The sequence below is a fragment of the Armigeres subalbatus genome, chromosome 1 (assembly GCF_024139115.2).
Source record: "Armigeres subalbatus isolate Guangzhou_Male chromosome 1, GZ_Asu_2, whole genome shotgun sequence".
Taxonomy (NCBI): Eukaryota; Metazoa; Arthropoda; class Insecta; order Diptera; family Culicidae; genus Armigeres; species Armigeres subalbatus.
In genome coordinates, this window is record NC_085139.1 from 32,694,432 (window position 1) to 32,710,772 (window position 16,341).

General features: G+C 44.6%; 1 protein-coding gene across 1 annotated transcript in view; it reads left to right on the forward strand.

Annotated features, from left to right (window-relative positions):
• Positions 1 to 14,885, forward strand: part of LOC134223561 (hornerin-like) — a 530,228-nt gene extending 515,343 nt beyond the window's left edge. Inside the window, exons 4-7 of the mRNA XM_062702746.1 lie at positions 4,288 to 6,337; positions 6,434 to 8,310; positions 8,392 to 13,730; positions 13,804 to 14,885. Coding sequence (XP_062558730.1) covers positions 4,288 to 6,337; positions 6,434 to 8,310; positions 8,392 to 13,730; positions 13,804 to 14,094 — 9,557 coding nt within the window. The 3' untranslated portion in view covers positions 14,095 to 14,885. The remainder of the gene's footprint in view (positions 1 to 4,287; positions 6,338 to 6,433; positions 8,311 to 8,391; positions 13,731 to 13,803) is intronic.
• The last annotated feature ends 1,456 nt before the right edge of the window (positions 14,886 to 16,341 follow it).

The window sequence follows — 16,341 nt, forward strand, 5'->3', positions numbered from 1 at the left end:
TTCATCAAAATCAGAGAATAATAAAATAGTTTTAATTTAAATAACATAGGTACTAGTTTCGCTGGTAATTTACTATGGAATGTACTGTTTGATGATCGACAAACATAGAATATTACAAATTTAATCCACTGAAGTCGACTTGCATACGGGCGATTCGTATCGTGTGAATCAAATCCACGTGAATTCAAAAATCCGCGTTAAAATTGATTTTTTAGCCAATGATTTTTTCATTCACGCCGGTTCACGCCGCCGATAAAAACCAACGGCGCGCCGCCGCCGCCAAGGCAAAAGTGACCACTACGCCGCCGCCGCCGAGTATATAACCGGCGCACAGGTCTAGTTAATACATTGTTGGATTGCAAAGATATCATTTTTTTTCTTGAAAAAAAAATCCGCCATTTTCAAATGACTGTATTTTTGAATGGGGGAAAAGGGGGGATCCATTTCTCTCTGGGTTAGACAGAGGAAATCAAAATGATTATTCCTAGAAGTGTTGTAAAACCGAAAATTTCGCCCAATTCGTCAAAAACAAAATGTTTATAAGTAATCAAAAAGCGCACACTTTATTAATTCGGGAATAGAGGCGTGCGCCGCCACAGCAGATATATCTACATCCGTGTGCCGCTGACCAAAATTTCCACGTCCCTTAATTGAGAAGATCTTCCTACGGAAATCTAGGAAATTTTTCCAGTTGAGGTAGTTATTGACTGGAATCTCTCGATATATTGTTTATTGGCTTTGGCCTCTTAAAACGCTATATTTAACCTGATCCGAAGTTTCGCTACATCTATTGGTCTTTTTCAATAGCTTGCAATGATGAAGGGCTCAATTGTCCTTCGGTGTTTAAGGCATTTGTGTATCCTGAACATCAGTCTATCCGGTATCTATTATATGCTATTAACTGTTAATTCAAATCACCTGATCATCAGCAAGACAGATTTTACCGGTTTAACCAAATTTCAATTTGTGGAAAAATGTTAGTCAGCGACACGCGACGCTGTTGGCAGCGGCGCACACCCCATATTCCTGTGTTAGCAAAGTGTACGCTTCCAAATATTTTGTTTTTGACGAATTGGGCGGAATTTTCTGTTTAACAACACGTCACAACTGATCATTTTGACTTCCTCGTACAAAAATCCATTTTTTTTTAAATGATGAAAAACCTCAAATTCCCCTAAATTCCCCTATTCCACAATATGCAGAGCAATAAATAGCCTTTCCTTTGTCTAACCCACGGAGGAATGGATTCCCCTTTTCCCCCATTCAAAAATACAGGCATTTGAAAATGACGGATTTTTTCACAAGAAACAGTGATATCTCTGCAATCTACCAATGTGTTCACTTGGATGGCTAACTAAAACGTGCATTTTTTTATGCTCTAATACTTTGTAGTAGACGTCACTTCGTTAAAAACTAAAACTAAAAAGTTACAATCAAAATATTAATTTTTTAGGGTCACCCTAACATTATTATTTGAAATTACCATAAGTTGTTGATAGAAACGACGTACAACAATGGTCTCTTCAGCAAAATGCCTCACAATTAAATAAGGAACAACTTTCTAGAACATCGTACAATGCGAAAATTAGGAATATAGAAATTAAAAAATTGAACTCAAAATGTAGTGGGACCACCCTATTGAAACAAACCTCAAAATAAAGCTTAAATAATAAGCTTTGACTTTTCTAAAGGCATTTTGTTCCTAAAATATCATCTATAAGGTGAAAATAATATTTTCCTCCTAATTTCCTGGTGTGGCCCATCGTGCAATGGTTGCTACTCCGTGATTGATCAGAACTGGTGCAAATTGATCCTTCGATCCAAGTGAATAGTGGTTGGGATTTACCATCTATTCTCGAAGGGCACGTTTCAGCAGCTCGCAAATGTTGGTCGATAACGGCGCCGGCCAAGTCCTAACAGTCAGTTGGGAAAGGGAGGGAATGTTAGTGTGTGGTTATTACCACGGGAAGGAAGTCGTGTTAGCTGGGTGGGATAATCAGCAACATAGATCAGGATTCACCATGGAAAGTGATGCGACCAACAATATTAGCGGTTTTTTAAGACGGGGATAGCCAAAATTTCTACATAAAAACTATTTCCAGTCGTTTCCAATACCAAATTAGCATATCTTGTTGAATTGTTCATCCTTCGCGAGAAAAAATAATCAATCGCTCAAAATGAGCGACTGTTCATTTTAATTTACTCACTCGCACAAAGCAGAACAAAACGGTGTCAGGCCATTTGGCCGAATGCCGTTTGGCCGAATAGTTTAAAACTTACCTCAATTTACGAGTGGTCCTTCTTTCTTACTCCATCCACCTTCTCCCTTCTGCCTTTTTGCTTCTCCACCCTTCCTTTTTTCTTCTTTCTTCCATCCTATATCTTCCTTCTTCCTTCTTCTTTCTTCCTTCTTCCTTTTCCTTTTTCCTTCTTCGATCTTCCTACTTTCTTCTATCTTCTTTCCTCCATCCTCTCCAAGTCATCAAACTGCTAGTAGCACATTAAGTTCTACTTGGCTTCCTGTAAGCTTGATGAACAATAATATTACAGCCGATTCTGACCCATGACATCTGACTTCAAAAACTCGCGACACTTCTTAAAATGTTTGTCACAACGAATTTATAAGTGCTTTGCTTTTGCAAATAGAATCAATTCTTGAAAATGAACAGATCAGAAAAGGTGCACCCAACTGGAATCAAATAAAAAAAATCAATCAAAATACTTCTACTGCCAATAGGTCAGTAAAGTAATTGGATCTAAAGCGTTCTTCTGGCTATAAATTGATTTCATCCTACATAGCCGCCTCACATGCTTGTCCGTCGTTCAAAGAAACGGACCGGATATCTATCAGTTGTCAGCAGCAGCAGCAGCACCATGTTGGGGTAGATCAAGCAGCCAGCGCCAGCAAAGGTCGATTGAGCATCTTCAACTGAACTTTCTCGATGGCATCTCAAGTTTAATTGTATTACGACGCACTGGAAAACAGGAAACCATGCCAATAAAGGAATTGTTCTATATGGAGTTGGAGGATAGTTTGTTTTGTCGATGATGAATTGTCAAAACAATTCCACAGTCTTGAGAGCAATCATAAATAAATTGAAACTACGACAGAAATTGATTTCCATCAGTGACAGCTTCCTAGTCGAACTGATTTTTCGGAATACTGATACGCATTCCTAGTTTTAAATCTTTTGACATTTTCTACAATCCAGAATCGATAGTCTACTTCTAGGCGTGAACTCGCAATCAGTCATGTGAAATCTTTCCCATTTTCGGAGACTCAAAATGGTGTCGAAATAGAGGTAAAAAATCTAATTAAATCTTATCGTTTACTACAGCTGTTGCACTCCGGCTTTGGCCATTGACTGGATGGCGCCCTTTTACGAACTGTTGTTATTGTTGTCGCCGTTTCCGGCTTATTTTTTGTTCCTGGTGTGGTGTTCCTGCAGGTAGTGCCGAAAAGAGCCAAAAACTCATTAGGTTCACTACTGGGACCAAGCTCCAATGCTGCTAACGTTTAGCACGATTAGATGCGGGTACGAAGAGCACCGAGAATATGGAACACCTTTATCCACATGGAAGCCGGCACCGAAGATTACATCATCGGATCCATTTTCGTCCAACAAGGTTGTTCGTCCTATGCACATACACGGTTTTGTCCGGGCAGTGTGGTCGGTTTCTGGAATGCACACGCTCATGCGGAAAAGCAATGGCGATTTCAGGATAATGGACAATTAGATTTAATAAATTCGTATCAACCGTAAAGTGTTACTATTTTAAATAATAACATAGTTACTATAAAAATGCAAACGGTTTCCAGTATTTCAATAAATCAAAAGCTAAGCTCAGACCATTCCTGTGATGGAACGTTTCGGCCGAAGTATGTCGTTTCCTAAGATTTGTTTTTATTATTTTAGAAATAAGTTATGTTAGTGAATGCTCCATCTTTTTGTCAGAATGTTAACTATAGCAAATATAAATGCAATAAAAAATTCAAATCTGTTCCAAAAACAGAGGAATGTAGCATCCACCTTTCTGTACTTCCTTGAATATGCCAATGTCACCGTTGTTCTCATGTACTTCGCTTTGCAAACAACTGACTGGAATTGGTCTAGTACGGAACTCCCATCCGGAAAGGAAATTATTTTAATGTACTCTTCGAAGCGTTACTCACCTTATTTAATTTAAACTTGAAGCTGCACCCCAAATTGCTCTTAATTGAAATCACACTTCACGCCGGAAGAAATTCGCACATCTCACCCGCTCGTTTTGTTTCTTTTTCCACAGGTTCCAATGCCAAATTCCAGTGCCAAGAAGAAGGATTCGTAGCCGATCCGGAAGACTGCGCTGCATTTTATCGATGCGTACAGGAAGGAGACAAACTGATGCCATACAAATTCCGCTGCGGGCCTGGATCCGTGTATTCTGAAATCGAAAATACCTGCGTCCATCCGAGCGACTCCGGACGTCCAGAATGCGGAGGCGAAAACAACGAACTCGATGGCCCCATGACCGGAGAATCATCCAATGTGAATGAGAACGCTGTAGACAATGGAAGTCCCGCTCCGTCGCAGGATCAACAACAGCCGCAACCCGAATCGCAGCAACCAGCTTCTCAGCAAACTGAATCACAACAGGCTTCGCAACCATCTGAATCGCAGCAACCAGCCGAACCAGAACAGGGATCGAACTCTGGCAACGACAACGACTCTGGCAGCAACAACTCTGACAACTCCGGAGCGCCCTCCGAAGAACGTCCAGCAACGACGGGAGATAATGCACAGTGCACCGACGATGGCTTCATCGGAGATCCGGACGACTGCCAGATGTTCTACCGTTGCGTTTCGAACGGCCAAGGCGGTTTCACCAAGTATCCCTTCCGCTGCGGTGACGGAACGGTCTGGGACGAGCGAATCAATTCGTGCAACCACGCGGATGCCGTCGAAGGGTGCCGCCAAAAACCGGCCAACGATTACACCGAGAGTCACAACCAATCGAGTGCTTCCCAGGAGCAGAGCATGAGCTCGATGAGCAGCTCGCAGAACTCCAACGGGGTGCAGACTAATTCCACTTCTTCTTCCAGCAGCAACAACAACAACATGAGCAACTATCAGAACATGACGACCGTAACCGACGACGGTCAGTCGTCGTCGTCTTCTTCTTCTTCGTCTTCTAGCAGTTCGAGTAGTTCCAACAGTTCAAGTAGTTCGTCTAGCAGTTCGAGTGGAAATCAGGGTTCAAGCAGCAGTGGCAACAATCAAGGTCAGAACCAATGGTCGAATCAACAACAATCCTCTAATAATCAATGGAACAATAATAATAATCAAAATAATCAATGGAGCAATCAAAACGGGCAGAACAATCAGTGGAGCAATAGCAATCAGAATAATCAAAACAATCAATGGAGTAATAGCAATCAGAATAATCAAAACAATCAGAACAACCAATGGAATAATAATAATCAAAACAATCAATGGAATAACCAAAACAGTCAGAACAATCAGAACAGTCAATGGAATCAAAATAATCAAAACAATCAGAATAATCAGTGGAACAACAACAACCAAAACAATCAGAATAATAACAATCAATGGAACAACAACAATCAGAATAACCAATGGAATAACCAGGGCAGTCAAAATGGACAAAACAACCAATGGAGCAGCAGCAATCAAAACAGTCAGAGCAGCCAAAATAATCAATGGAGTAGCAGCAATCAGAATAATCAGAACAGTCAAAATAATCAGTGGAATAACAATAACAACAACAACAACAATCAAAACCAGTGGAACAATAATAATAATCAGAATAATCAATGGAACAATAATAACAACCAAAACAATCAATGGAACAACAACAATCAGGGTAGTCAAAACAGTCAAAATAATCAATGGAGTAGCAATAATCAGAATAGTCAAAGCAGTCAGAACAATCAATGGAATAATAATAACAATCAGAATAATCAAAATCAATGGAACAACAACAACAACAACAATCAAAATAACCAATGGAACCAAAACAATCAAAATCAGAACAACAATCAAAATAATCAATGGAATCAGAACAATCAAAATCAGAACAATCAATGGAATAATAACAATCAAAATAATCAGAATCAGAACAACCAATGGAGCAATAACAATCAGAATAACCAAAACAATCAATGGAATCAAAACAACCAGAACCAGAACGGGCAGAGCAACAATCAAAGTAATCAGTCCAGTAGTAGTAGTAGCAGCAGCAGCAGCAGCAGTAGTAGTAGCAGCAGCAGCCAGAGCAGTCAAAGTAATCAGAACAATCAGTCGGGCAGTAGCAGTCAAAACAATCAGAATAACCAGTCGAGCAGTGGTCAAAATAATCAGAATAATCAGTCAGGCAGTAATCAAACCAGTCAGTCTAGCAGCAATAGCCAAGGTAATCAATCGAGCAGTAGCAATCAGAATAATCAGTCAGGCAGTAATCAGAGCAGTAACAGTCAAAACAATCAGAATAATCAATCGAGCAGCAACAATCAGAGCAATCAATCAAGCAGTGGTGGTCAAAGCAATCAGAATAATCAGTCGGGCAGTAATCAGAGCAGCCAGTCGAGTGGTAGCAATCAATCAAGCAGCAACAGCCAAGGCAACCAATCGAGCAGTAGTGGTCAAAGCAATCAGAATAATCAGTCGAGCAGTAGTCAAAGCAATCAAAATAATCAGTCAGGCAGCAACCAGAGTAGTAACAGCCAAAACAATCAGAATAATCAATCCGGCAGCAACAATCAGAATAATCAGTCGAGCAGTAGTCAAAACAATCAGTCCAGCAGCAATAGCCAAGGTAACCAATCGAGCAGTAGTGGTCAAAGCAATCAGAATAATCAGTCGGGCAGTAATCAGAGCAGCCAGTCGAGTGGTAGCAATCAATCAAGCAGCAACAGCCAAGGCAACCAATCGAGCAGTAGCAATCAAAGCAATCAGAATAATCAGTCAGGCAGTAACCAGAGCAGTAACAGTCAAAACAATCAGAATAATCAATCGAGCAGCAACAATCAGAGCAATCAGACGAGCAGTGGTAGTCAAAGTAGTCAGAATAATCAGTCGGGCAGTAATCAGAGCAGCCAGTCGAGTGGTAGCAATCAGTCCAGCAGCAATAGCCAAGGTAACCAATCGAGCAGTAGTGGTCAAAGCAATCAGAATAATCAGTCGAGCAGTAGTCAAAGCAATCAGAATAATCAATCGGGCAGTAGTCAGAGCAGTCAGTCGAGTGGTAGCAATCAATCAAGCAGCAACAGCCAAGGCAACCAATCGAGCAGTAGCAATCAAAGCAATCAGAATAATCAGTCAGGCAGCAACAATCAGAATAATCAATCGAGCAGTAGCGGTCAAAGCAATCAGAATAACCAGTCGAGTAGTAGCCAAAGCAATCAAAACAATCAGTCAAGTAATAACAATCAGAGTAATCAGTCAAACAACCAGTCGAGCAGTAGCAATCAATCCAGCAGCAACAACGAAGATAATCAATCGAACAGCAGCACTCAAAACAATCAGAATAATCAGTCGAACAATAACCAGAGCAGTCAGTCGAGCAGTAATCAGACTAATGAATCGAATAACAATCAAAGCAATCAATCGAGTAGCAGCCAGAGTAATCAGTCAGGTGCCAACAATCAGAATACTCAATCAAACAGTGGCCAGAGCAGTCAATCGACTAACAGCAATCAAAATAATCAGTCTGGCAGTAGCCAGAATAATCAGTCGAGTAACAATCAGGGAAATCAGTCGAGCAGTAGCAATGAAAGTAATCAGAGCAATCAGTCGAGTAGCAACAATCAGAATAATCAGAGCAATCAATCGAGCAGTAGCAATGGAAGTAACGAGAGTAATCAATCGAGCAACAATCAAAATGGCCAAACATCTGAGAACAATCAAAACGGCTCTCAACAACAAGGTAGTCAGTCCGGTAGCAATAATCAATCTAATAATAGCAATGAAAGCTCCAATAATGGTCAAAACAATGCCCAATCGTCAAATAATAACAATCAACAATCTAATAACAACAATGAGCAAACAAACAATCAAGAGTCAACACTTACGCAAGCCACAACAACACAAACAATTGAAGAATTCACATCAACACAAGCACCAACTACACAAACACCACCTGAGGAAACAACATCCTCACAAAACCCAACAACACAAACAATTTCATCTGAAGTAACAACAACAGAAGCTTCAGCAACACAAACATCAACCACGCAAGCTACACAAGACACTACAACACAAACATCTTCATCATCCGAAACACAAACTACTCAAGAACCTGCTACACAAGGTTCTTCAAGTGAAGAAACTGCAACTACACAAGGCTCAATTACAACAATGGAACCACCCACACAATCACCGTCGATGGAAGTTTCCACAACACCTGCACCATCCACACAAACACCAAGCACAGAAACACAAACCACACAAGCACCCACAACGCAATCATTACCATCCGAAACTACAACCACGCAAGCTCCGTCCAATGAAGCTTCTTCTACACAAGCTCCGCCCACTGGAGAAGCATCCACACAAGCACCCACAACAGAAATACAAACAACACAAGCACCTACAACACAAACATTACCATCCGAAGCATCAACAACACAAACTCTTCCTACTGAAGATTCTTCAACGCAAGCTCCGCTAACCGGAGTAGCATCTACACAAGCACCATCATCACAAACAACACAAGCACCCACAACAGAAACAATAACAACCGAAGCTCCACTCACACAAACTGAGTCCACTGAAGCTTCATCTACAAAAGTGCCTTCTACAGATGCTCCTTCAACGGAAGCCTCTGCAACAGATGCTCCAACAACACAAGACACTATCACAACAGAAACACAAACCACACAAGCACCATCAGCCGAAGCTTCAACACCTTCCCCGCAGGAAACAACCACCGCATCTACACAACCCATCACAACCACACAATCCACCGTGGTCACACAAGCTGTCATTACTACCACCGGAACCTCGACTGAATCCTCCACTGTATCTCCCACAGCTACAGCAGGTCAGGAGACAACCGACGACAGCACCAATCCGGATCTCAACGAAGTCCAGACCACATCATCCACGACGGCTGCCACAACCACCACCACCACTACTACCGCCAGCACAACTACCACGACGGCGTCGTCGTCGTCGTCATCTTCGGGCAGCTCCCCTGCCTGCACCGGCGATGGCTTCATGGGTGATCCAAATGACTGCCAGAAGTTCTACCGCTGCGTCGACAATGGAAACGGCGGCTACACCAAGTACGACTTCAAGTGCAGCGACAACACGGTTTGGGATGACAGCATCCAGAACTGCAACCACGCGTGGGCTGTGGAAAACTCCAGATGTGGTTCGGGAAGTGGGGCATCACAGGGCACGAGTAATAGTAATCAAGGTTCTAGTGGGTCGAACAATAATAATCAAGGTCAAAGCGGTTCCAACAATAATAATCAAGGTCAAAGCGGTTCCAACAATAATAATCAAGGTCAAAGCGGTTCCAACAACAATAATCAAGGTCAAAGTGGTTCAAACAACAATAATCAAGGTCAAAGTGGTTCAAACAACAATAATCAAGGTCCTAATGGTCCCAACAATAACAGCCAGGGTCCAAATGGCCCCAACAACAACAGTCAAGGTCCGAATGGGCCAAACAACAATAATCAAGGACCAAATGGTCCTAACGGCCCTGATGGTTCAAACGGTCCTAACGGCCCTGGTGGCCCTGACGGACCCAATGGCCCTGATGGTCCCAATAATAACAACCAAGGCCCGGATGGCCCCAACAATAACAGCCAAGGTCCCAATGGTCCCAACAACAATAGTCAAGGCCCCGATGGTCCAAACAACAATAACCAAGGGCCAAATGGTCCCAATGGTCCTGATGGCTCCAACGGTCCCAATGGTCCTGACGGTCCTAATGGTCCCAATGGCCCTGATGGTCCCAATGGTCCCAATGGTCCTGACGGTCCTAACGGTCCTGATGGTCCCAATGGTCCTGACGGTCCTGGTGGTCCAAGTGGCCCTGATGGCCCCAATAACAACAACCAAGGTCCAGATGGCTCCAACAACAATAACCAAGGTCCGGACGGTTCGAACAATAACAATCAAGGTCCCAATGGTCCTAATGGAAGCGGAGAAGGCCCTAATGGTCCCGATGGACCCAACGGTCCAGATGGTCCTAACGGTCCAAATGGTCCTAATGGACCTGACGGTCCCAATGGCAATGGACAAGGACCAGACAATTCCGGACAAGGAAACAATGGATCAAATGGTCAAGGACAAGGAACAGATAGTTCGAATAACAACAATCAAGGTTCGAATAACTCCAACCAAACGCAGTCCACTTATCCACCCTGTCAACAAACCACAACGACTAGTGCTCCAGCCGTACCCGCCGGATCGAATGGAGTCTGTGAACGAGAAGGCTTTATGGAACACGAATCCAACTGTAAGAAATTCTATCGCTGCGTCGATAACGGAAATGGTGGTTACACTCGGTACGAGTTCAACTGCGGAAGCGGCACTGTTTGGGACAATGAAATTCTGGCGTGTAATCATCCGCAATCGGTGAACACCAAGTGTGGAACCGGTAACGGAGGCCGTCCCGAGGGTGGAAGTCCATCCGGACCGGGCAACACTTATCTACCGCCGGATCAATCCAGCACCACTGAAGCGATGTCCTCGTCCTCGGAAACTGCCACCGAAGGCCAAACAACCGCGAGTGCAGTCGATAGCACTAGTGAAGCTCAGGTGACTGAAGGAGCAACATCAAGCTCAGAAGCAACAACCAGTGCTAGTCAAGAAACTACGGCCGCACCTGCTCAGGAAACTACCGAAGCTGCGAAAGAAGAAACTACTGCAGCAGGACAAGACTCCACTACTGCCGCTCCAGCTGAGCAAACTACAGCCTCGACCAGTCAAGAAACAACCTCGTCTTCCAGCCAGGAAACTACATCGAGCACGAACCAAGAATCCACAACAGGACAACCATCAGAAAGTACAACGCAATCAGGCGAGACTTCAACTACAGAAACCTCCGAGCAAACTACTGAAACTCAACCCGCCACCACCTTATCCCCTGAAGGATGCGAGTCCGAAGGATTCATGCCGCATGACAGCGATTGCAGAAAGTTCTATCGATGCGTCGATAACGGAAAGGGCGGTTACCAAAAATACGAGTTCAATTGCGCAGATGGAACAGCCTGGGATCAGAGCATCCAAGCCTGTGATTACGATTACAAAGTTCCTAACTGTGGAGCGGATCGCCCACCAGAGCCATCTCCAGAACCTGACTCGCAGAGCACTCAGTCACCTCCTGGATCGGAAAACCAAATGACAACCACATCATCTGCGGCTGAAAGCACCACTCAAGCTCAGGAATCCACAACTTCCGCAGCAGCGCAGGAAACTACTACCGCTGCGCCAGCACAAGAGACAACATCCGCTGCTCAGGAAACAACCACTCAATCGCAAACGGAAACCACTCAAGGAGCTACTACAGCTGCCGCTCAGGAAACAACTACTTCAGCAGCTCAGGAAACCACTACCACTGCTGCTCAGGAGACGACAACCACTGCCGCTCAGGAAACAACTACTTCTGCAGCTCATGAAACCACTACCACTGCTGCTCAGGAGACGACAACCACTGCCGCCCAGGAAACAACTACTGCAGCGGCACAGGAAACAACGACTTCTGCTGCGCAAGAAACTACAACTGCTGCGCAGGAACAAACTACAACTGCTGCTCAGGAACAAACTACAACTGCTGCGCAGGAACAAACCACAACAGCTGCACAAGAGCAAACCACGACAGCTGCCAGTCAAACCACAACAGGTGGATCAGCGGAAAGCACCACCGCAGCCGAAGAAAAACAGGAAACAACTACTCAAGCAGGTGAGAGTACTACATCCGCTCAGGAAACGACAACCAGTCCATCGTCCAGCGGAGAATGCACTTCAGAAGGATTCATGGGTGATCCTAATGATTGCAAGAAGTTCTACCGATGCGTAGACAACGGAAAGGGTGGCTACACCAAACACGACTTTACCTGCGGCGATGGAACTGCTTGGGATCAGGATCTTCAAACGTGCAACCACGAAAATGTTGTTGAAATGTGCGGCGGTCAATCAACAGGTAACAACAATCAAGCATCCTCCACTACCACAACTTCTACTACTACCACAACAGAAACATCCTCATCAACTAACTCTACTACTTCAGCACCCTCATCTACTACCTCCTCCAGCACTACTCCCACTAACACTCCCTCTTCCACAAGCACGACTTCCTCTTCCCCTAGCATGACAACCTCCTCCTCCTCGTCCAGCATGTCAACTTCATCTACCGCCGCTACGTCTAACGCTTCCACCACAAGCATGCCATCATCAACCGCATCTCCTACCCCGGTGAACTGCACCGAGGCAGGCTTTTTCCCGAATCCTGACGATTGTACCAAGTTCTATCGGTGCGTCGACTGGGACGGAATGGGTCAAAACTTTTCCGTCTTCCATTTCGACTGCCCGGAGGGTACAATTTGGGATCCCGCTGTAAATACGTGCAACCATGAGGACAGTGTCTCGCCTCCGAGAGATTGCTCCCCTAAGACAACAACGTCATCTGGATCGCCTGCCACCACAGAATCCATGTCAATGACAAGCACAGAACCTACAACCTCCTCTGTTACAGGCGAGCCAAGTGCTACCACAACGAATGCTCCAGACTCGGAAACAACCACCGCAGGACAGGAAACAACAACACAAGCAAGTAGTGAAGCTACCACGACGTCTGGACAAGAAACTACGACACAGCCGGAGCAAGAAACCACTACGCAGGGATCTCAGATGACTACCACGGGTGAGCAAATGACAACTCAAGAGTCGACTGAAGCTACGACTCAACAAGCTGCCGAATCAACCACCCAGTCTAGCGCTGAAACGACGACCCAAGCTGCTGCTGAAACAACCACCCAAGCTGCTGCTGAGACAACGCAAGCAGCGCAAGAAACCACCACCCAAGCTGCCGCGGAGACAACTCAAGCAGCGCAGGAAACCACAACGCAAGCCACCGCCGAGACAACAGAAGCAGCACAAGAAACGACCACTCAAGCTGCCGCAGAGACTACTCAAGCAGCACAAGAAACTACTACGCAAGCCCCCGCCGAGACAACGGAAGCAGCACAAGAAACCACCACTCAATCTGCCGCAGAAACAACTCAAGCAGCTCAAGAAACCACCACTCAATCTGCCGCCGAAACAACCCAAGCTCAATCAACGGAAGCAGCGGAGGAAACCACCACGCAAGCAGCAACCGAACCGGCTCAAGAAACAACAGAAGGAACCACTCAATCGAGTCAGGAAACCTCTACCGAATCCCAAACCGAATCGGCTACTGATTCCGCTGCAACGGAAGGCACCCAGAAGCCACCATCGTCCGGTCCAGGAGACTGCCCGCCAGTCAACGAAGGCCAAGGCCTCTTCGTCTGTCCAACTGGATTCCGTAGACATCCTCAGGACTGCAACATGTTCTACCAGTGTACGCAAAAACCGAACAGCATGGACTACAGCATAGTAACGTTCAGCTGCCCGAATTCAACCGTCTACCAAGAGGAAGGAACTCAGTGCAACGAACCGGCCGAAGGCGATGAACAATGTCAGGCGCCTAGCATGCGATTCCTACGCAGTGCCATGGGCCCACAAGTTCAAGTCGTAAGAATACTCAATCACGCTTATGTTCTATAGCAATTTAACCGAATGATTCTCACATCATTATTCTTTCCAGATGCAGCTGCGATCAACGAAACCACTCTGCCCGTCAGAGGGTCACTTCGCACTGGATGACCAGAAGTGCAGCTCGACGTTCGTGCGGTGTATGACCGGCGAGGGTCGAAGCGAAGGCAGCTTCCAACCGAGCATGTACCGCTGTCCGAAGGGTTACATCTACTGGAGTGTGAGCCGACGCTGCGAACGGGTGGCGAAGGTTCCCGAGTGTAAGAACGCCCGAATGCAGGAACGGTCCGAACTGCCGGTCGAGTGGATCAACCTCGGCAATCGACGTAGAAGTTTGTTCTGAGCTGCGCAGCACGTCCCAGGAACGAACGATTAGTCAAACGACCTTCCAGACGACAACGAGACGAGACATGCACCTCTAGTGTGATAAGCTAGCGTTAGGGAACTTAGATGTAGTTTTACGATAGTCTGTTACTAGACAGCGCTGCCACCAACAGGACTGATACGTAGTAACGACATTCCGTGGATCAATAGCTCAGTTATCAAGGGAACTACAAAAATTCCGCACAAGACACGAACTTAGTACAAGTTGAAGAGAAACACAAGTGACAAGTACGACATCGATCTAGTTCTAGTCCGAAAGATGTCATAAGTTTAGGTTAACGCCACTCGAAAGCCATATTTACAAGATCCCAGACAACATTGAAGCAATGAAAACAAGTCAGTCTAGCAGTCTAGATATTTATTGTGAGTGTAAATATCCGCTTGTGGAAGCACAGCAGTAGAAAGTAAGTTTCTAGGATTCAAATTCAAAAACTCAACGTCAGAACCACATTATTCGCATCCAGTTCGTGTGGCAAATAAACGCGACCCTGAATCGGACAGACCGTCCGGTAACCACAAGCAACGGTGCGCCGAAGATATTCGCGGCGGCCAAAATCTTTTCTTGCAAACGAGCCTCTCTTGCTCCGGATGACGTCGAGCAGAAGAGAGTTGGTTATAATCATTGTTTACGAGAAAGGTGCCGTTTGCACATGAACTATTTTCGAATGTTGTGTTCGTTTCGAAAACAGGTCCGATAGTTTGTAAGATTGTATGACAATAACGTAAAATAAATGTAATTTATTGTATAAATAGGCTTATTTTTCATGAGAAACCTGTCCTCGATTTATTAGTTATTGGAGCACATTGGCCCATTCAGTTTAAGGTCTCTCCAGCTTCCGCACTGCCACTGGGTCACTGGGTTGTTAAGTATGATCAACTAGCTACGGTGGGATAGTTCCGATGGTGAATGATATCCGCACCGGGCGGTGGTGCCCTACATACTCGAAACGCTTCCTTCTTCCTTCTTCTTTCTTCAGTAGGCTGCCTTTTGGAGTGTCGAGTTCAGTCCGGTGATTTCGGTTGGCAGAAGACTTCCGGAGCCCCGATGACTTAAAACCCGAAAACGGATGGCCACAGCGGTGCAGATGTAGGCGGAAACAGCCATATCCGGACAAGAATTGTGTGAGGTAAAAGTGTACCTCTCCATTGTCCCTGCGCATCCACGTCTACACATTGGGGATTTTTTTTATTTTTTTTATTTTAGAGGTTTTAAATATAGTTGTTCATTCACCTCTGCTGAAATATGTGTATGACAGTCGTTGTTATAATTACAATTTCAAATGTCTTCAATTTCACATTTTTTAATAAATTTCAATAGTATTGATTCGTTCTTTGAGTCATTATTTAGCACAGTCTGTATGTTGTTGTTTAAGCCTATTTCTTCTCTAATATTTTCAAATTTCATACAGTTGAGTAGGAGATGTTTAACCGTGAGTTCCACGTTACACGTTTCACAGTTTGACAAGCTAATATGGTCAAATAGGTGCTTCTTCGTCATCAAGATATGACCGATACGAAGTCGAGTGAGAAGACGTTGCTCGCGTCTATCAGTTCGGTCATTCCATTTTTCGATAGATGGTTTACAGGTTTGCAGGAATGTTGGACGGTGTGAATCCCACTTGACTTGAAATTTCGGTACCGATCTATAGAGTGGCCTCGCATTTCGACCTCGTTCTTCTGCTTGATCCGCTTCCTCATTGCCAAAGATCCGGAGTGACCCGGTATCCAACAGACTACTACATTTTTCTTTGCTGCCATTTGTTCAAATTCTTGGATGAAAGGATGGTCGGATTCTCCTTTTTCGATTGCTGCTACGCAACTTGCTGAATCCATTGAAAGTCTCCTTAATAAAGATACAGAAAAAAATAAAAATAAAAAAAACTTGCTGTATCTGTCAGGATGACGGTAGGCGTTTTAGGGGCATATCGCACTGCCGCTACTAGGGCTGCTGCTTCTGCTGTATATACACTACATTGATGTTATAAGCTCCTTTCGACCAATAGTCTGTTTCCTACTACCCCAATTCCGACCCCATTCTGGGCTTTAGAACCATCCGAGAATATCTTCGCGTGTGTTTGGTACTTTTCATTGAGGAGTTCTTTGGTAAAGCTTTTCGCTAAACTTACGTTTTGACCTTTTTTGAAAACATTTTTGATGGACCAGTCCACTCTAATGCGAGCATAGTTCCACGAGCGGCGTCCTACTC